The 20,854-nt window shown below is 60.5% G+C and overlaps 1 protein-coding gene across 1 annotated transcript; it reads right to left on the bottom strand.

Moving 5' to 3' along the window:
- Nucleotides 1-3,705: 3,705 nt before the first annotated feature.
- Nucleotides 3,706-19,876, bottom strand: LAD1 (ladinin 1). The gene is made up of 10 exons (XM_012664962.1): nucleotides 19,809-19,876; nucleotides 11,110-11,247; nucleotides 8,857-9,814; nucleotides 8,231-8,335; nucleotides 7,382-7,425; nucleotides 5,725-5,797; nucleotides 5,478-5,615; nucleotides 5,073-5,159; nucleotides 4,721-4,795; nucleotides 3,706-4,364 (listed from the first exon to the last, which is right to left on the bottom strand). The coding sequence occupies exons 1-10, from the start codon at nucleotides 19,844-19,846 to the stop codon at nucleotides 4,359-4,361; spliced, it is 1,662 nt and encodes a 553-aa protein (XP_012520416.1). The 5' UTR covers nucleotides 19,847-19,876; the 3' UTR covers nucleotides 3,706-4,358.
- Nucleotides 19,877-20,854: the final 978 nt, after the last annotated feature.

Below are 20,854 nucleotides of genomic sequence, written 5' to 3'. Positions count from 1 at the left end.
GGGGAGGGGGTGTTGGCTGCTATTTTGGCAGGTGCCAGGGACGAGGCTACAGGAACATGCACCCCACGCCATATAAGCCCATGTGGTGCTCCAGCTGCTCAGATAAGCTATTTAAAACCAGAAGAGATATGCGGGGAACAGGCATGCAACACAAACCAGCTGTCCCTCTTGAGAGCCCTGATAGAGCAGATGCCTGCGCCAGGTCTGGGGGGGGCAGGCTGGGAGCAGGGTCCTGGGCGGCAGCGGGGGCAGCTCGACTGCGGCTCCACGCAGACCCACGCTGCGGGTGAAGGCGCCTGCCAGGCTCCCGGCTGCTTCTAGGGGCTGAGCTGCCGCGGGCGGGATGCTGCTCTGCAGGCCTCGGGAAGGGCGTCTGCAAAGTGGGTCTTTTCTGTGATTCCCAAAGCCAGGTGACAAGCCCTCCTCACAGGGAATGGACTCGAACTGCTGCAGGTTGGACACAGGTAGAATTTTCAGTCGACAACAGCAGTTCTCCTTGAACAGGCAGTGGGTCGTGTGGGGGGCAGTGAGGACTGTTGAAGGTCACTGCCCCGGGCTTTACAGTCAAGCAATGCGGGACCACGACCCACGAAACCTGCTACGGTGTAAGGTCCAGAAGGCCAGGGCCCACGGACTGTGTACTCGCACATGTGTGTGCTCTCACGTGTCTGCTCGCACCTGTGTGCTCTCACGTGTCTGCTCGCACGTGTCTGCTCTCACGTGTCTGCTCGCACCTGTGTGCTCTCACGTGTCTGCTCGCACGTGTCTGCTCTCACGTGTCTGCTCTCACGTGTCTGCTCGCACCTGTGTGCTCTCACGTGTCTGCTCGCACGTGTCTGCTCGCACGTGTCTGCTCTCACGTGTCTGCTCGCACCTGTCTGCTCTCACGTGTCTGCTCGCACCTGTGTGCTCTCACGTGTCTGCTCGCACGTGTCTGCTCGCACGTGTGTGCTCTCACGTGTCTGCTCGCACCTGTCTGCTCGCACGTGTCTGCTCTCACGTGTCTGCTAGCACCTGTCTGCTCTCACGTGTCTGCTCACACCTGTATGCTCTCACGTGTCCGTTTGCACCTGTGTGCTCGCACATGTCTACTCACGTGTCTGCTTGCACGTGAGTGCTCACACGTGTCTACTCTCACATGTGTGCTTGCACACGTGTCTGCTCGCACGTGTGTGCAGCGCTGGCCCGTCGTAGGGCTCCGGACGTGATGAAAATGAAAGAGAGGAGGAAAGCAAGTGTGGCGGCAGCTGAGCTGACTCCCCCTTGGTCCCCGAATCCTCGCAGCTCAGGCCCTGCCCGACAGAAGGAACAGCCCTCCTCCGCGCCAGGCCCGCCCCTCCCCACAAGCCCCCTGGCTCTTCCAGATCGTGCCCATCCGTGATCCTCACTCTCTGTTTCTCAGCAAAGCAAGCAGTCTTGCCCCTCCTCCCCTCGCCTGACCACGGGTCCCGCCTTCCCGGTCCTGGGCTTCTCCTCGATCCTGCTTGGGCTATGCTGCGTCCACCATGGACGTCCTTGAAAGCATACTCCTCACAGGGACTTCCCTTTGCTCCACCCCCATGCAGCTATCAGACTCTCACCCCATCACCCAGCTGACTGTTCCCCCCCTGGTCCCTGGTGGCCTCTGGACCCAATGGCCTTGATCCTCCAGCTCCAGGCTTATCTCCTGCCACGTGGGCCTCCACCCTGCCAGTGGATCAGTGGCAGGGCAAGCTGAAGCCACGTGCCCGCCAGCCAGCATCCTGGGGAAGAGCGGGACCACAGGAGGCAGACGGAGGGAAGGCTCACAGAGGATGGGGAGGAGGGAACCGGGCTGTCCCGGGGTGGGGGAGTCATCAGCCCTCTTTCCCATCCTGGCCCACCAGGGCCCAGGAATTTAGGAATTGCTTTTCCTGAACCCTCCCTTGACTGGAGGGTAGGATGCTGTTCCTTGCAAGCCCAGCAACCCTTCAAACAAGCCATAACTCGCTTGCAAGGATGGCGGGAAGGAGGATCTGGGCATTTAGGTCCCCACAGAATCCCATGGAAAGCCCAGTAGGTGCCGGGTATTCACGGACCACGTGTGAAGCTTCTGCTAATTGTTCCAAGGCAGTGGCTCCACGCAGAGCTGTGAGGCAGTCACCTAGCGGAAGAGAGGACCTAGCCAGCAACTGGCAGCCACTCTTCAACACAGCAGGGGTGCTAGGGGTCCACTTTGGATGTCACTGTCTTTGCAAGTAGATACAAAGTCACCTCCCAGTACTAATGGGAGAAAGAGAGAAAAGCTGGAGCGGTAGGCGCAGCAGCATGTGCTGGGACAGTGCTTGCAAACGCAGGCCACCCACGGGGTCCCAGGACCACGGTGGCAGGAAAGCAGAAGGGCAGGTCAAGGAGTGGTGAGTGGGCAGGAGACCTCCTGCCTCCAGGGGGCGCTGTCTCACCTCCTCCGAGAGGCCCCCCCTCAACCTCACCAGCCGGTCACTAGCACTGATCCGTCACTGGCTGAAGTCACCTTGGTGTGCATTTGTCTCCTTGTTTATCAGCTGCGTCCCGGAGGCCTTCATGTGTTGGATGCACGAATGTAAAGGAGAGGGAGCCGTGGAGAGATGTCACCCCAGCCCCACCCCGACATCCTCCCCAGCAGCCTGCCCTCGGGAGGCACCCGGGGGACAGTGTGCAGCCACAAAGGGCCCCGCCACCCTGAGGCTGCAGCTGCTGGGACGGCCCCCCACTGCCTGACGGCTTGTAGGACTCTACTAAGAAAAGTCCGTGTGGGGACAGTTTTGCTTCCTGGAAAAGTTCACCTGTCAAGGGGACTTTCCAAAATTTAGAACATGAGCATCTGAAAGTCCTTTGAGGTCATCTGCTTGAACCCTGAGGCTCAGAGAAGGGAAGGATCACACTTGAGGTCCTGGCAGAGCCAGAGAAGTTCGAGTCTCCCCAGTCTCTGGGCAGTACTCGAGCCACTCCTCTGCCCGGCCCAGGCTCGGCCTCGAACCCAACTGTGGAGCTGGACACTTGCAAGCTGCAGCCTGGCAGGGGGTGGGTGCTCAGGGCAGGGCCTCCAGGTGCCACTACCCCAGCCCAGGGTGGGCATGGGGGACCAGCCACAGGAGACTCGCCGGCTGGAGGTGAGCCAGCCTAGGGACACCGGGAAGTCTTCACAGATGGGGCTCTGGGGCCTCTGTCCCCAGGACTATGGGGTCCAAGACAGGAGCCCCCATCAGACTGGAAGCCAGGGCGGGGCAGGCTGCATCTGCCCACGAGCTTGGGGACCTGGTGACGTGTTCCAAGAAGCCTAGAGCTTCCCCAGGCAGGCACCTATCCTCACCTGCAGCCGGCTCTGGGGAACCAGAGCAGTCAATCGGGAGTGAGAGTTCTAATGATGAAAAGAAAAAAAAAGTCATAAACTACAACCTTAAGGGGTTGACAGGGCACCGGCCGACTTTCTTAGTTTGGTTTGTCCTAGATTCTCCAAGCTCACACGGGCTGCGATGTCAGGAGCACGGGCGACAGGGGCAGGCCTGGTGCTGTGTGCTGTATGTGGCAGTGTTAGACGCCCCAGTCACCAAGCTTGGACCGCTGGGTGACAAGCCCATCACTGTAACACAAGGAGGGGGACGACTAAGAAAATAACGGTGCTCCTCACACTGCAGATGATCCTTGTTAGGAAGAAAAGCCTCTAGAAAGCGTTTCATTTTTCAGGTATCATTAGTCACTTACACCTGAGAGTGAATGAGTTTATCAGATCCTTCCTGAGAACAGGTTTTTCAAAGAAAGGGTAAGTGGTTGCACAAAATAGGCACTTAGCTCCTGGCCAGGGCAGCAGGCCAGGGCGGGGACGGGGGACGAGGCAGGGAGAGGCGCATGGAAGGCGCAGGGCAGCACCTTCACAGTCTGGCCTGAGAGACCTTCAGGGGTCGGGAGCAGGCCCCAGGGACCAAGGGGGGTGGGCCAGGGCTCAGAGAGGGAGACATCGCGGGCACATGGATGCACCTGCTGGCAGCGGATGAGACAGGTGACCCTGGAGTTCTTGAGCTGCCCTGCCCTGACCTGGAAGTGAGCAGGGAAGAGAGACATCTCTGGACAGGACACTGAGGCCCCACCATGCTGACACGCACCAGTGCCGGGCCCCCAGCTGGTGCTTGGGTTCCAGCATCTGCAGCAGGACAGGGTGCCAGGGTACCGCTGTCCCTAGAGGCAGGGCCTGGAAGGAGCTGGCTGAGTCTCACAGGTGTTCCTGCCCCCAGAGGCCCCAGCCAGGCAGGTCCAGGGGCAGGAAGGGAGCAGGGGCAATAAGAGGAAGGGCGGTGCTGCAGGAGGCAGGGCCCGGGAAGGCCCCGAGATGCAGGTTTGCAGGTCTGTCTCGGCAGGGCTTGTCACACCTGTGGGGCAAAGGTCTGTTATGACAAGGAAAGGGGCTTCCTGGGGCTAGGAGGAGAAGGGACCCTCTAGACAGGAAGGTATGCCTTTGCCTAAGCCCCTCGCCCACGCTTGGTCAGAGCCCTGCGATGTGGTGGCTGAAGGGGTGGGGGCTCTGCAGAGCTGCAGGGAGCAAAGCCAGCCGAGGGCTCTGTGATGTTTTCAAGGGTGGCTCAGACCAGCCTGTGCAAGCAGGAATGGGGGCATTCCAGGTGCTCGGACTGTGCAATTGCAGGCCGATTAGTGTGTGTCCACATGGGGGCAGGGCACGTGGGGGTCTCCCACCCGGCACCCATGGCCCGCTGCCCACTGTACTCACCTCGGCATCCAGGGAGGAGTCTGGTTTCCTCCCCCACCGAGTCCTGCTGGTGGCTGCGGACTCTCTCCGGGCCTCCTGGTTGGGGCGTCAGGCGGAGAGCAGGGACTAAGGCAGGGCTGCCAGGGGCTCGGGATCCCAGGCCCATCCCCCCACGCCAGATATCCTCCTCCTTCCTGAAAGGACAGAGGACCCAGACCCGCCCTCCTCTCTGCTGCATTCCACCCCGCCAGGCCCATCCACGCCCTCCCTACCACCTGAACGACTCACTGCTTTCGGGGCTGTCCCCCCCTCTCCCTGACCGCCCCACCGTGAAAGGGCCCACAGCAAGAGACATCTGGGAGGGACAGGGTACCTGGGGGTCCTGATCTCCAGACTCCTGGGTCCTGCTGATCCACAGGTTGAGCCTGGATGTCACAACCCCTGAGAGCTTCAAGTTCTCCTAAAAACAGAGGCGTCCATTCTCAGGGTTTGGGGCCCCTGGCAGCAGCAAGGCATTTCCAGAGCCCTGGAACGGGGGGGAGGACCCTACCTCACTCCCACACACACGGCCCATGCCGCGAACGCCTGGGTCAGCCCCTCGCCTTCCCCCAGGGAGCTACGACACAGCCAAGGAGACGGGCCCAGGAACGCGAGTGGGGACTCAGGTCAAGGTTCTGCCGACATTAACTGACACGTGAAAATATAGTTTTCTAGCACCGCCAGGGCAAGGTTCGAGGTTTTGGAGACTAAAGCCCCCTGGCGGGGCCGAGCCCCTCACCTTGCGGCTGGAGGCTGCTTCCGCTCGGCCCTGGCCTGCCAGTTCCTTCTCAAAGAGGTGGCGCTTGCTGGCCACGCCCACAGGTGCCACGAAGAACTCCGTGCGAGAGGAGCCCGGACACTTGACGGATTCCGACCTCTGGGGACAGGGAACACAAACTGCTGACCCGCGCTGGCCGGCGAGGGGCACGGGCCACACCGCGCCTGCCGCACCCCTGGGTCCCCCGCCGGGGAGGAGCCCCGCCCACCTGGACGGCCGTGTGGTATCTCTCCAGCTTCTCCCCCAGCCTCGCCGCGCTGGCCGGCAGCCTCACGCTGGCACTGCAGGGGGAGACAGCACAAACCGGGTGAGATGCGCCACCCCGGGGAGCCCAGGCCCGCCCCTTTGCGCCACCTATCTGGTGAAGGAAGCGCGGTCCTCCGTTACGGAGCGGGCTGTATGGGCTTGGCGAAGAACCAGACCCCGGGGACTGCGCTGGCCCCGCCCCCCCCAGAAACGCCCCCTTCGGTAGGACATGCCCAGGATCAGAAACGTCTTCCACCCCTTCCCTCTTCCCTCCTGCCCCCACACCCTGTCACTCACGCCTTAGAAACGCAATCACCACCCCCCCACTCTCCCGCTGCCTCCCTCCGCTCTCCTCTCCTCTGCCACCAGGCTGCTCCTACTCAAACAAACCTGATCCTGTCTTTCTGGCTCAGACCCCTCGGGCCGCAGGATAGGGACCAAAGTCCCTGGCACAGCTCATGAGCTCCCAGGATCTGGCCCCTGCCTCTCCTCCCCCAGATGCCAGTGCTGCGCCCCTCCCTGCCACGTGCTTCTGTGCCAGCCAATGGGACACCCCACACTTCTCACCTTTTCACATGCTGTTCCCTCTATTTAAAATGCCATTCCTCTAGTTTTCCATCTGGAAATCTCCCACTAGTCCTTGACGTCCTATGTTGAACGTCAGTTGCTCTGTGGTACCTTCCCCAGCTCTGGCGGGCTGAGCTGCCAGCCTTAGTTCATATTCCCGCCCGTGTACCTGCCCGCCTGGGTGGCTTGTGTTTCGTGGTCTTGTATGAGTTGCTGGAGGGCAGCAACTGTCTTACTCATCTTTGTACTCCTCGTCCTCCATCCCCAGCCCCACCCCAGGCCTGGCCTAGCGCGGTAGGCTTCAGCAAACATGCAGAGTGTGGATGAATACAGCATGAGTGGATGGAATTCCTAACACGTAAGTACAGCTGCTATTTCAGGGTTTTTTCCAAAGCACAGTCTTCAGACTACTCGCATCAGCATTACGGAGCATGGGGAACTCGTCAAACCTGCAGACTCCCGGGCCCTACACAAGGCCTGTTAAGGCAGAGGCTGCCCCTCCCTACTCTGTTCTTGGTCCCTCTCCTGGAAAGCCCTCCTCCACTTTCCCACTTTTTTGAGGGGACAGGGTCTCACTCTGTCACCCAGGCTGGGGTGCCGTGGTGCAATCACAGCTCAGTGTAACCTCGAACTCCTGGCTCAAGTGCTCCTCCTGCCTCAGCCTCCCAAAATGCTGGGATTTCAGGAGCCCAGCCCCCCTTCCCACTCCTAACCTCAAGACTAAACCCTCTTCACCCTTCAGAGCCCCACCCAAGGCCTGCCTCCTCCAAGCAGCTCTCCCAGATTCCTCCCCCTCCCTGTCCCATATCACCCAGCATTAGTTTCTCCTCCTCCTCCTCCTCCCCTCCCTGTCCCATATCACCCAGCATTAGTTTCTCCGGTTAAATCTCCCCCCCACCCCCACCAGATCTGGAGCCCTAGACAAGGACTGAGCTGTCCCCTCGTGTGCCCTACGGCACAGCCTGGCACAAGGAGCGTGGGTGGCAGGTGGTCAGAAAATACAGTCTGAACGTAACCAAACAGGAGACAGCCAAAGCCCCCAGGCCACCCACCTGCGGGTCAAGGGCGTTTCGGAGCTGTCTTTCTTGGGGCTCATCTGGAATGAGAAGGAAAGGCGTCGGTGAGTCGGTGGCCCCTGTGAGAGAGCTCTCAGAACACCTCCTCCTCCTCGGACCTCCCACCCTCTCCACTGCTCCACTCCCAGCCAGGGAAATACTGGCCAAGCCTCATTACAGGCCCTTGTCTGGGAAACGCCTGCCCCACCCGCCAGTCAGGGCACAAGGCCTTCCTTAGGCTCCTTCTCGGGGGCCTGAGACCATGTTTTCCTTGCCCCCCCACTGCCCACGAGCCCTGTGGGGCACCGACCAACACCAGGCCTCCAGCACACCCCCTGGGCCTGGCACACGTCAGAGGCACAATGCCCAGTCAGCCCATGAATGCGTGAATGACCCGTGAACAGAGGAACTAAGAATCTGTGCTGGGACAAGGCACATCATTTGTCCTACTGGGGCAGTGGCAGAGAGCGAGCACTAGGAGAGCCCTGCTGCTCTCTGCTCCCACCCTCCCTCCAGGGCAAGCATCCTCTCCAGGCCAGGAACTGATGGAGGCAGGTGCGGGTTTCCTGCAGCCCAGAGCGGTCCCTGCCGGGCCACCTCCCTGCAGCACTGGCCTTCCCCACTAGAGGGGGCTGCTCACACTTACTGACACCCCCCTCCTAGGCCTCCAACCTGCTCTCCTTTATGTAATGCCACCTGTCTGGTTTGGGCCACCCTCAGGAATCCACAGCCCCTCTCTATGCAGAGGGCCTGCTCTCTAACCCACGGCTCCCGTGCTGTAGCGAACGCTCGCTCCTTGGCCTGCCGCCCATGGACAAGGTGGACGAGGATGCCCTGGGCTCTCACCCGGAAGGAGATGGTCCTGGAGCTGGAGCGTCTGAGGGAGCTGCTGTAGGTGCGCTGGGTGGGTGAGGACGTGTCTGCATCTTCTTCCTTGCTGGGGATTTTCACCTGGATGGAGCAGGGGGCGTGTCACACAGAGGACCAGGGCCCACCAGGCCCAGGCAGCCAGAGACCCCCTGTGGCGTGGCTCTTCCCAGGAGCTGCAGGAAGAGGGGAGAGCAGCGGGGACGGCCCTGTGCCTTTCTCTCCTGCCTCCTTTATCTGCTGGGGAGTGGCTGGCAGACATTGTCCCTTGGGGCCAGGCCACCAGGCAGAGCTTTCTAGGGAGCTTCTGGAAGGACCTGAGGCTTGCCAAGAGTGCTGGCGTCCTGGAGTCCAGGCTCTGGCAGAGGATGTGGTACGGGGTAGCGGGTGCTCCCTGCCCCACAGCTGGTGCCCTGTGAGCCCAGCAGCCCGTCCCCGTCTCGGTGTGCCTGTTCCGACCACGGCTGGAAGCAGGCAGGGAGAGAAGAGGGCCTGCCAAGGCCAGCCTGCAGTGGGAGGGAGGGAGGCAGCAAGGGAGCCAGGGACCACCTGGGTGGGACTGGTGGGGAGGGCGGGGGGGGGGGCGGGACGGGAGCACTGCCAACCTGGAGTGTGATTGGCGGGAGGCGGGAAGCCACAGTGGGAGGGTCCGACGCCCCCTGCTCTGCCAAGGCAGGCGGGTTCTTCCCGCGGAGGGTCCTTTCCCTCTGCTCCGTGGTGGCGGTCCGGCTTCCCCCCGAGGCCGGCCGCTCCTGGGCCTGGGGCTGCTCCGAGGCCGCTGCCCTCTTTGGGGCCAGCTTGGGGTCTGAGGCTGGGCTTCTCTCTGAGGCCAGGGACTTCTCGAAGAGTGATGCCTTCTCAGACACCAGTCTCCTTTCTGAGCCTGACATCTTCCCTGGGGGCGACAGCTTCTCTGAGACACTTGTCTTTTCTACAGCTGACATCTTCTCTGAGATGGACCTTTTCTCCGTCACTGCTGTCTTCTCGGACACAGATCGTTTCTCAGGGGCCGGAGTGTTCTCTGAGACACTTGCTTTTTCTGGAACCAACTTCTTCTCCGACCCGTGTCTTCTCTCTGACACCGCTGTCTTCTCGGAGGGGGATGTTTTCCCTGGGGCCAGCACCGTCTCGGAGATGGAGGTTTTCTCTGAGACTAGTCTCTTTTCGGGGGCTGTCTTCTCTGGCACGGAGGATTTCTCCAGGACTGGGGTCTTCTCTGGAGCCCCTTCCTTCTTGCCTCCTGGCTCCCTGCTCAGCATGCTCTCCTCCTCCAGGGTCCAGGGCCCCCGCTGCTCCCGGCTCAGTCTGCGGCGAGGTGGGGGCTCCAGTTCCTTCTTGGGTGTCAGGGGTTGCTGCGCGGCCTGCCCAGGGCCGGTGCTGTCCCTTCCCTCCTCTGCCTCCAGCCTCTCTTGGATGGGGGCCTGCGCGGCCTCCAGCACCTGCCGCCTCTGCCTCCGCTCCTGCCGCGTCCTGAGGATGGCCTGGACGTCCTCGTCCTCGTCCTCATAGTTAGAGGCTGGGGGTGGGGGCTTAGGCACCTCCGCTTCCTCCACGCTCGGCAGTCTGAGTCAGAAGATGGGAGAGGGGGTGGGATCAGACACCAGGGTGGGAGGGACCCTGAGTGTACCTAACCCAACAAAGGTGCCTCCAGGGCCACCGAGGAAGAGTTGAGGCCTCTGGGCCTGGGCCTCCCCACCGCCACCACTTAAATAAGGACCACCTTTGTCCACTCTATGTGGGCCTTCAAGGTGTCACTCAAACGAAGCACTTCATGCTTTTTAAAAAAGTTTGTAAGCCCCTGTAAGGCCCAACCATTCCATGTTGAAACAATCAACAAACCCTGGTATGTGCCAGGCCCTGCGCTGGGCATTACGGGTCAAAGGAATAAACACAGCCCCTGCCCCTTGCACCTCAGGTCGGGACTAGAAGTGTTCAGGTCAAAGGTCACACCGCTAATTGGCAGGGGAACAGGGAGCAGAACCCAGGGCTTCCGATGCTCTATCCCACATTCCTGTCAGTCATGTGGGGACAGCCGGACTAGGTGACAGCTGTCGGTGCAGCCCAGGGCACGCACCCTGTGCTCCCTTCTCTGGGGGACCTAAGGTAGCAGGAGCAACACAAGAGGATTTTCCAAAACCCTTAGCACGCGGTCTGCAGCAAGAGCTGCTTTTCCTTCCTCACCACCCTGATCTCCGTGTGATTTCGGGCAAAGTCACTCACTGTCTGAGCCTCAGTTTTCAGATCTGCAAACTGGGCTTGTCGGGAAGCAAAGTGAGAGTCATCTTGTGAGGGTGCCCAGCACGGCCCTGGCATGTAGGAGCATTGAGCACATTCCAGACCCTTTCTCTGCTTTTCCCTCATAATCCCCAAACCCAGGTGGCAAAATAGCCCCAGGAGTGAGTCCTGGAGGGCCAGGGCTAGAGGGGGCAGCCTGGCTCATGGTAAGTGTTGGCCCACAGAGCTTGCCAGGTCTGGGTGCAAATTCTGACTCTGCCGCTCCCTTAGGTAAATGATCTCAGCAAGTCGCCTAAGTATGGCTCTACCCAGTTTCTCCACCTGTAAATGGGTTAGCAAGTCTACTCCCTCAGGGATAGCGTGAGGACTAAGTGAGCCCTGTCCACCCGTGTCCAGCAAAGTACCGGCTCACGGCAGCCACCGTAGCTACGACGAGGGCGGAAGCTGGCAGGGCTGGGGAAGGGCTGGGGAAGGTGAGGAACCCCAAGTTCATCTTCACGCCCTTCGGTCTCATTCCCTGGGCAGGCCACACAGGCCACACTCGGTCTGTCGGGGACAGCCGAGTCCACCCCCGCCACCCAGGATGGGGAAATGATGCCCCAGCCCCACCCTGGCCCGAGCACCTCGCAGCGGCCAGCCGGTCTCCGTTCTGGCTGAGCCTGGGAGCCTCGTCGTCCGTGGTAGAACTCAGGCTGCGGTGCCGCCGCCTGCGCTCGCGCTGCTGCTCCTCCTCATCCTCCAGAGTCCGCTGCAGGGCCAGGCTGCAGGGGGAGAGGGGGTCAGCACAGCCCGGGCCAGTCTCCCGTGGGGCTGGGAGGACAGACCAAAGGCCCTCCGGGCCCGCGCAGGAACCGTGGCTGGTCTGAACTGAGACGTGGCGCGTGAAACACGCCCTGGATTTCGAAGACTAGCGAAAGCTCTCATTAAGAATTGCGTATTGTGATCACATGCTGAAATGGTAATATTTTGGGTATGTTGAGGTAAATGACATATTATTAAAATTAATTTTGCTTTTTGCTTTTTTAATGTGACTACCCCAAAATTTTAAATGTTAATAGTTCATATTCTAGGGCTATTAAATTTCTACTATGGCTACAGGGATTTAGGTTAGACCAGGGATTCTCCACCTCAGCACCGTTGACATTTTGCCCAGAAAATTCCGTGTGTGAGGCTGCCCTGAGAGCAGGATGTTGGCAGCATCCCCGGCCTCTCCCTGCCAGATGCCGGTAGCACCATCTCCCTGGTGTGACGACCAAAAATGCTTCCCGACTCTGCCACACGTCCCCTGAGGGCCAAAGTCGCCCCAGATGAGAACCACTAGCCTGGACTTTGCTCTGGACTCCAGGGTGGGACCTGGGGCCCCCTCTCGGGCCGGCGCACGCAGGGTGGGCGTGGTCCTGCTGCAGGAAGTAGGTGAACTCGCCACGTGCCTCTTTTTGGTCTCGGGATTCTTAGGCAATATCCCTCCACGGACAGTCACGGAGAAAGTTCCTCGGAGGTACTCAACTCCCCACAGAATTTCTTAGTTTTTAGGAAGGGGAAACTCACAAATAAGACCAATTATACCGGAAATTAGACTCCGACATCATCTCCCCTTCACTTCCGAGCAGCTCCTGTGCCTCCCTCCCTCCCTCGTGACGGAAAGAGCGAAGCCACAGAGGCCGAGGATCTGGATGGAGATCCAGACGACTCTCCCCGTCTGGGGAGCAACAGGACCCCGCCCGCCCCACTCCCGGTTCCCGCCCCCAGGCACTCATCCTTCACGGAGCCACCCGGGCACTCTACAGCCAACCAGCTGACCCCGCCAATCCAGCCACTACGTCCTCACGCACCACCTACACGCCCGGCCACCGTCAGTCCAAACACCCACCTCGCCAGGGCCCTGCCTGTCCCCGTCATCCTTGTCCCCCTGCCATACCACGCACCGACCCCCAGCCCATCTCCCCTTCCGCCCACTCACCCTTCCAACCCAACCAAAGAGCAGATAAATGCTGGCCGAGCAGCGGTGACAGGCCAGCACCGTATCAGGAATCGTCAGGGGGCATGACAGAATGACATGGCAGCGTCTCTGCCCCAGAGACACCGGCAAGCTAGTGAGAAAGAGAAGCGTGTCCATCCGTAATTCCCCCAACCAGAGTCTGGATGCTGCTCTGCAGACTGAGAGAGCGGTTGCCATGGGCCAAACCCTCGGGAAAGGCTGATGGAAGAGACCGGACCTGGGCTGGATCCCACAGAGCATCCTGGGTGACGGGGACTGGGGTGAAACTGGCAGTCCAGGCAGAGGGGAGAGACCGGGCCAGGGGAGGTCAGCAGGCACAGGGTTTGTTGGGGACGGGAGGCGGTATTCGCCCAGAGGTAGGAGAGGGCCGGAGCAGGGGGGAGCAGGCTGATGGGCAGCCGGCGGGTGAGCCTTCCCTGGCACCTCCCTGTGACTCCCCGGGCTGTCTGGAGCCCATGTTGGAAGGTTCTGGAAAGGCCCCCGTCTTCCCTCCCAGGGCTCCAGCAGTGGCTGTAAGGCCACCCCTTGCCACTGCTGGATGCCACCTTTCCACCCTCTTTGCTCTCTCAGCTGCTACCACTGCCACTCCCAGCCCTGGCTCCTGCTGAGCTGTCCCCCACCAGGGGGCATCGCCACGCAACCAAGCCTTGATTTAAAAAGGAGACACATTTCTGGGGGGAAAGGGAAATCAAAAAAACCTGAAAATTGTACATAAAATGCATCTGTGGGCCTCCTAGAGGACAGATTCCCAGGGGAGTCTAAGGCAAGGTTAGATGCTCTAGTTTCTCACCCTCCTGCCCTTGGGCAAGTCACTTGCTTTTCTCTTCCTCAGTTCCCCCCCTAAAATGAGGAGGATGCCACACGATGGCTCCAACTTTCTTCCTGGTCCAGCATCATATTCACTGAGCCAGCATTCACTAACCAAATACTTGCTGAGCACCTACTACGTGCCAGCCAGGACTCCAGGGGCTGGGATACGGGACGGAGAAACCAGTAGGGTCCTCCCCTTCGTGGAGCACATATCCGGGGACGGGGGAGAGTCAGACAGTGAGCAAGGACACAAGCCCACGAACATAATGACATCAGCTCAGAGTCCCAGGACAATGTAACAAGGTGAGGGACGTGAGAAGGTGACAGTGGGGAAGTCCTCTGAGAGGGCTGCTTCGTGAGAAGGAGCCAGCAGAGCCAGACCCAGCCACAGAGTGCCCCGGGAGGAGGGCACAGCGAGTGTGGGTCCCGGGAGGGAGGAGCTGGGGGTTCAGGGGAGGAGGGAGAGTCAGAGCCGGGGTGTGGCCTGCAGGGAAGCCGGACAGGGAGGCATGGCCAGAGCAGAGGGCCCCGGAGACCAGGGAGAGAACTCGGGTTCTCTTCTAGGTGTGCTGGAGAGCTGTCCGGAGAGGTGCCACGATGGGATTTCTACGTTTTAATCTCTTTGGCTGCTGTACGGAAAATGACTTGGAGGGGGCAGGGGCAGAGGGGAAAGGGGGTCCTGTCAGAACGCGCCTGCACTGCCCAGCAAGAGCTGTGCTGGCTTGAACCAGGGGGCGACAGAGAGATGGGGAGAAGTGACGGATTCAGGACACGTTCTGAAGATAGAGCCGACGGTGTTTGCTGACAGACTGGATGTTGGGGGGTGGGGTGGGGGTGAGGAAAAGAGAAGAATCAAGGAAAACTAGATTTTTGGCAAGAGCAATTCCTGGTGCTGCCATGAGTAAGCTGGGAAAGACCAGAGGAGGAAGGAGTCCGGCGGGATGGTGGGCTACAATGGAAGGAGCAGGAACATGAAGAGTTGTGGTTCTGGCTTGTTCAGAAGGAGAAGAAACCAGCAAAAAGCAAAGGAGATCGAGATGCTGCAGCCAGCTGGGCATGGGGCCACACGCCTGTGGTCCCAGCTCCTCGGGAGGCTGAGGCAGGACGATGGCTTGAGGCCAGGATTCTGAGGCTGCGATGAGCTATGATCACACCACTCCAGCCAGGGCAACAGAGCAAGACCCTGTCTCTCAAAAAACAGAAACAACAAACAAAAAAACAAAAACACACAGCCAGGGAGACCGGAGGTAAACCAGGCAAGGGTGCTGGCATGGACAGAGCGAGGGCCTCAGTTAAATGCTACTACTACAAGGGACAATGACGCCAGGGCGCAGTCGTGAGCACAGAGGTGCCTGGTCCCCTGGGAAGAGCAGCTTCAGTGGGTGGGCCAGAGCCTGACGGGGCTGGTGAGGGGTGAACGGGAACCAAGAAGAAAGAATTGGTGACCAGCAGCAACTCTGTTGAGAAGTTTTACTGAGAAGCAGAGCACACCAAAGGAGACATAGCTAGAGGGGAATGTGGACTGAAAGAATGCTTTTTTAAATCGAGGTATACTGTACATAAATACACACATGTTACGTTTTGCTTTGTTTTTTTAAGCTGAGTGAATGAAGGAAAACAGAGAAGGCATGAGAGGTCTGAAAAGAAAATGTGAAGTTGCGGCCGTGAGCGAAACCGCCACAGGACGGGGCATCCGTCGTCTCCAGGACCCGGCATGGCGCCGGCACCCACCAGGCGAGCAGCGCTCTCTCCTCCCTAGGAATCGCCAAACCTCTGCCTCGACCCGGAAGAGCACACACGGGGGACCGAGCCCTGAGCGCCCCCAAAGGCGATCTGCCCACCTCTGCCAGGGCAGGGGAGCACCCGCCCATCACCCACAGGAAAGAGCTGCCTTTGGGAGGGAACCTTCCAGATCCTCCCAATTCTGCCGTCAGGGCGGCTGTTCTCGGTGAGAACCTCAATCCCTCCGGTGCCAGTCTCACCTCTATCCCACGTCAGTGGCGATGGGGAAGGGCCCGGATCAAAGTTCCCCCATGGCCTTCACCGTGGGACCTAAGCAAGCTTCCCGGGCCTTCCCGTGACTTCCGTGAGCGTTCGTCACTCGCTCGCTGCACACGACCGCTGGTCTCTGAGAGGCAGGCTCTGGTACCACGTCCCTCCCCAGCTTCTCCCACTCAGACTTAGAAATGCCAATGCCTGCTGGCTTTCACGGGAGGCCGCGTCCTCAGCTCTGTCCTGGACGCAGCCCTGCTCCTTGGCCACAGTTTGAGAACAGCCTGTACCCTCCAAAGCCGAGGGATCCACGGGAGAAAGTGACCCACAGAACTGGAAGCGCCTCTCCCCTGACCACACCCACAGCCCGGCGGGGCTGGAGCCTCCAGGATTCCTGAGCAACCCGGTTCCCACGCCCGCTCTCAGCCCCGCGGGAAGCAGCCTATTTGTCCATCCTCCGTGGGGCCTACACGGCGTGGGATCGGTCAGAGCCTGGTCTCCCTGGAAATGACTCACTCCCCAGGCCAGTCCCAGTCCTGAGGGGTCTCCAGGGCTGGACCGTGGAAGGCAGGGCCCATGTGTCCTCAGGTGTCCCCAAGCTTTGCACCAAAACCCCACAGTCCAGCCAAGGTGCTGTGGTCCTTGCCCCTGCTGCTCAGGAGTCACAGGGCTGCCTTCCACTCAACGCCCTGGAAAAATTCAAGTCCCTTCCCCACCACCCCACCCCGGGGGAGAAATGTTACCTCCCATAAGCAGAGTGACCGGCCTCCAAGGATGAGGAATTGGACAGAAACAGAAGGGAAGGCAAAGGTCGGTCCCCAGGAGGACCTCAGCAGGTGCAGTTACTGAAACCCCAATAATAAATAATTAAGAGCTTAGGACAGTGCTTAACATTTGGTAAATACCGTGAATAATAATATCGATAAATAAAGGAACACAGGAAGAAGGAGTGCCCTAACACCCAAGTGCTAACTCTAATGCCAGGCACTATTCTAACACCGTGATGTTAATCTCTACGACTGTGTGAGGGAAGGGGGTGTTATCCCCATTTTGCGTATGTGGAAACTGAGGCTCAGGGGGGTTAATAGCTTTTCCAAGATAGCTCAGCTAATACAAAGAAGGACTCAAGATTTCAAACTAGGTTGGCCTTCCAAGCCCATGCCCTTAACCAGGATACCAGCTGCCAGGAAACCGCCCTGCGAGGGCTGGCCCCAAACCAGAGTGGAAGCCCAGTAGCTCAACATCCAGCGGAAGGAACCAGCAGGCCCAGAGGGCCTCTGGAGGTGTGGGATTCCCCGCCCTAGGACAGGCAGGAGCTCAGCGTGCAGCCTGGGAGAGCAGAGGTTTGGGGAAACCCAGTGGCCAATGCATCATTGACCTTCGAGCCTCAGAGCCAAGCCCTGGATGGAACCTGCAGCCTCCTCCCCACCCCCCAGCTGATGCCAGGGCCCTGGCAGCTGCCCCACCCCCTTCCTCTCAACTACGCTTTCCTCCACCTCCTGGGCTGCAGTTGGAGCTCACATCCCTCTCTCCGCCTCCACGCAGGGCTGCTGTCCTCCCGGCTCCCGACCTCACCAACTCCGTCCTTTGGGGAGGGGGGTCCTCTTGTTCTCTTAGACATTCTGCCCTGTAACTCACTGGAGAGCTGGTCTGACCTCTTCCCTGGGGTTTTCTTCCTGAAGTCTAAGTTCCATCTACTTTGCAGCAACTGACAGCGGGGTTTTAGGTGCAGTTGTTAGATGTTATGTTTAGCAGTAGAATCTGTATTCCCGAATTGAATCACAGATAGAAGCCCGTCACAGAAGAGATCAAGGCTCAGCTCCTCTGGTTGAAGTGGGGAGAGGGTGTGAAGGCCGCCCCTGAAGCATTTTGTAGAATCCTGGGATTCAAGGAACATCATTTGCAAATCGTGGAGGATGGGGTAGGGAAAGGGAGACTAGAACAGGGAGCCTGGGGCCTGCCCATGACCTTGGGCCAGTCTTCAGGCCCTGAGCAGGGCAGGCCTCAGGCTCCCCTTCCACAGGAGGGGTCACTGTGGGTGATGGCTGAGGTCCCTCCAGCCCTGATGGTCTAGGGAGAGGACTCAGGAGAAGCCAGGGCAGTGCTCAGAGGTGGCAGGGCTGCTCAAGGCCCAGGCAGGGAAATGATTAACCACTGGCTGCTCAGTCCCAGGCACTCTCAGACCCACCCCTCACCCCCTGCAGACAGGCCTGGCCCAGCCTCACCCGTCCCCAGGCCAGTCCAGGGAGGAAAGGACAAGGCCTCTGAGCAGGGCACCCAGCCAGCTCACCACCACCCCCAGCCAGGACTGGAGCATCTGAGTTTCCACTTAACGCCAAGGACGGGCTGCAGGCTGGCCCACCCACCTCCCCCCCAGGCCCCTACCTGTCATACCCTCAACACAGTCCTCCCCAGGCTGGAGGCTCGGTTGACAGTGACTCACAGCCCTTTCCTGCCTGCCCGCCAGGGCTTGTTCGCTCAGGGAGCGGAGCGGGAGCGGTCCTCTGTTCCAGGTGCCTCGTCAGGGCGACTGTTGGCAGCAGCTGCGTCTGCCCACGGGGCTCTGCGAGGGCTGGGCCCAGCAAGGAGGGCAGACCAGGAGTTCCTACGGCAGGACTGGCTCCCCAGAGCTTCCCTGGAATTCATGCTGGACATCCCATGGGAACTCAGCCCCACCCCTGCGGCCTCACAAGTCCACGTCTACCTGAGCAGTGGACAGGCCAAGAACAGACCTTGCTCTTATTTTCAAAGTGCCAGGGTCCCAGCTGCCTCCCCCACCCCACACCCCCCTGTACATATCCGGGCATGCTCCCAGACACAAAATCACACAGACCCCACCAGATTGTGAGCTTCTGAGGAAGTAGTGTCTGGTTTGTACTTTTAACCCAACAATGCACAGAACTGAGGTCTTCAATAAACATTTAAGTTGAACATACTCAAACGCCCAAGCTCCAAATTCAGCAACACAAGAACCTACTGCCCACACAGATGTCTCATCACTACCTAGACCCTGCACACGCCTGCCCACACCTGTGCCGCACACACGTACATAAGCACACATCCGTAGGCCCAGATATGCCCACACCCAGAGCAAAGACACTCCCACACCACCCCCCACGCACACTGACCCACATGCAGAGTCCAGGACCTTGACTCGCCAGCCCCACCCTCGGCACAGATTTCTCTGAGGTGTGTCCAACCCCTGCGGCAGCCTGGCTCCTTCTCCAGAGCGCTGAGCTCCCTTCATTCTTGGAGCTTACCTTCTCCCCACTCTAGACCCCATGGGCCCCCACCCCCCGCAGTGGGGTTTCTGGGCAACTGTGTTTCAGAGTGGTGTGAGGTCTTAGGTCTTGAGGGTCTGGAGAGGTGGCCCCCTGGCCCTGAGGGGATGAGCTGTTAGGGGGAGGCTGAGTCTGAGACAAGGAAGCAGCCCTGGCGCCCTTCAGGGAGGGCGGGAGGCGGCAGGAGGAGGTTCTAGAGCGCTGGAGAATCTGTGAAAAATGCCTTGATGGGGAAGACCTGTGGGACCCCGACTGCAGGGTGCTGGTTTGCACCTGACCTCGCGAAAAAAGCCAAGACCCAGATGCCTCCTGGGAAGAGCCAAGGGGCCAATTTCTACCTGGCTAGAGCCTAAGGGGTCAAAGGAGTAGGACCCCCACTCTGGGCGATTGTATGAGCCTCAGTTTCCCTAGGGACAGGATGGAGGGTGTGCCCAGTGGGGGAGTGAGGAGTAAAGATGCCTGTACGGTCCTTGTGGAGAGAGGTGGGGATAGCGCCCGGAGGAGTCACCAACCACGATGAGGGGTGCTGCCTCCTGGACACCCTTCCCCAGGCTTCTCTGGCCCGGACAGGATGCCCAGCAGACCGCGATAAGACACCCAGTCCCTTGACTCTTTGGGGGACCAGTTCACAAATAAAGACTGCGGCACAGAGGGGGGCAACAACTATTTTGAGGTCCCCAGCACAGATGCCAGTTTAAAAAGCCATACTCAGAATTGGAGCCTCCCTTAGAGGGAAGAGGGTCTGTTTCCCTCTGGTCCTATTCACTGATGCCTGTTCCGCTGGCCCTACAAGGTGGCACTCCTCCTACTGCCCCCTCCAAAGAGGGGCTGAGGGCCCCCTCCAGGCCCACCCCACAGCTCTCCACCAGAGCCGTGGGAGCAGGGCCAGAGGCTTCTTTCAGAAATGAGGCTTGGAGGTTGCCCCTGAACACCTCCCCAGTGCCCCAAAACGTTCCTGCCTGCCCCCACCCCATGGGGTGGTCCCATTCCAGGGGCTGTCCAGACTGGGGACCAGCCTTCCCCAAGCACCCTGTTTGAGGCCTCAGGTCCCAAGGGGAGGACAGGAAGCGACAGAGAAGCAAGAGCGCGCACCCTGTACCGGGAGGGGTCCCGAGTTTGGCCCCAATTCTGTCCCCGCTGAGGAGCAGCAAGACCAGGGTGCCAGGGTCCGGGCAGGGAGGAGGCCGATGCCCAGGCAGAGGAGATCCGAGGGTGCGCCCCTGCGCCCGGCCCCGCTCACCTGGACAGCGCGGACCAGTCCTTCCTGCTGACAGACATGCTGCTGCCGGAGCCGCGCCGCCGCGTGCGTCGCTGGGCGCCCCGCCGGCCGCCGCCTCACCTGCGCCCTCCCTGCCCGCCCAGGTGGGGTCACATGGCCGCTTGTCTCACGCCCGCCCGCCCCGCGCCGCCGCGCTGCGATTCGCCGGCCCGGGAGCGGCCTCCGGGGTGTGGGCGTCCCAGACAAAGCCGCATTGATCGCGGCCACCAGCGCCGGGTGCACTGTCCGGCCCGCGCGGGACCGACCGACGGACGCCGGGGCCAGCGCGGGGCTGCTCTGCCGCCCGGGGCGAGGGCGGGAGACTTCCTGCTCAGAACCAGTCGGACCAGCTCGGCGCCGGGCGCCTCCTCGCGCGGTGTCCCGCCCGGGGTGCCGGGGAGTGGGGCGGGGCGGGCGCGAAGAGGGGGCCAGGCTGAGCTCTGCTGGGAACCCCGCTTAGCCCAGAAACCCGAGCAGGCGCCCGCGGGAAAGTTAGAGCAGGTAACGTGGGGCGGGGCGCTCGGCCCCTTCCTGGGGAGCGTGCTCCCCCTCCAGGGCTTCGGACCCTCCCGGGCCACCACCCCTAATGGGCCCTGCCGAGATGGACGGGGCAGGGCTTTCTCCGCGCTGCCTCGCACGAAGCCAGCCCCTCCCAAAGGGGAACCTTAGACGATTCAGCGAACACACGAGTGTGTCCCAGACAGCCCTTCCTCTCTGATCCTGGACTTTGGGCTGGCGGGGCAGGGTGCCTAACAGGGCAGAGGAAGCTCAGCTTTTCTCCCCGGAAGGAAAGATTAAACATAGACACCCAGGACTAGAGCTGTGGAGCAGCTCCAGGCAGCTGAGGCACCACCTGTACCCACCAAGTGCTTCTCTGGGCGGGGGCAGCGCCAGGTGCTTCCTATCCAGGAACCAGCCTCAGGTGGGCCGAGAGAGGGCCAGGGCCTACCGGGGATCTGATCTTCCCCAGGGATCAGAACTGCAAGGTCGGCACAGCAGCCGTCCTGCCCCGAGAGGGATGAGGCAGG

This window comes from Propithecus coquereli, unplaced genomic scaffold, assembly GCF_000956105.1.
Source record: "Propithecus coquereli isolate 6110/MARCELLA unplaced genomic scaffold, Pcoq_1.0 Scaffold944, whole genome shotgun sequence".
NCBI lineage: Eukaryota > Metazoa > Chordata > Mammalia > Primates > Indriidae > Propithecus > Propithecus coquereli.
This window is presented reverse-complemented; position numbering and strand designations above follow the sequence as displayed.

Coding starts and splice junctions, on each gene's coding strand:
- LAD1 (XM_012664962.1), bottom strand. CDS start 19,846: ATGTCTGTCAGCAGGAAGGACTGGTCCGCGCTGTCCAG. Junction 11,248..19,808: donor GACTGGTCCGCGCTGTCCAG/GTGAGCGGGGCC, acceptor CTCCCCCTGCAG/CCTGGCCCTGCAGCGGACTC. Junction 8,336..8,856: donor TCCCGCCAATCACACTCCAG/GTTGGCAGTGCT, acceptor TGCTCCATCCAG/GTGAAAATCCCCAGCAAGGA.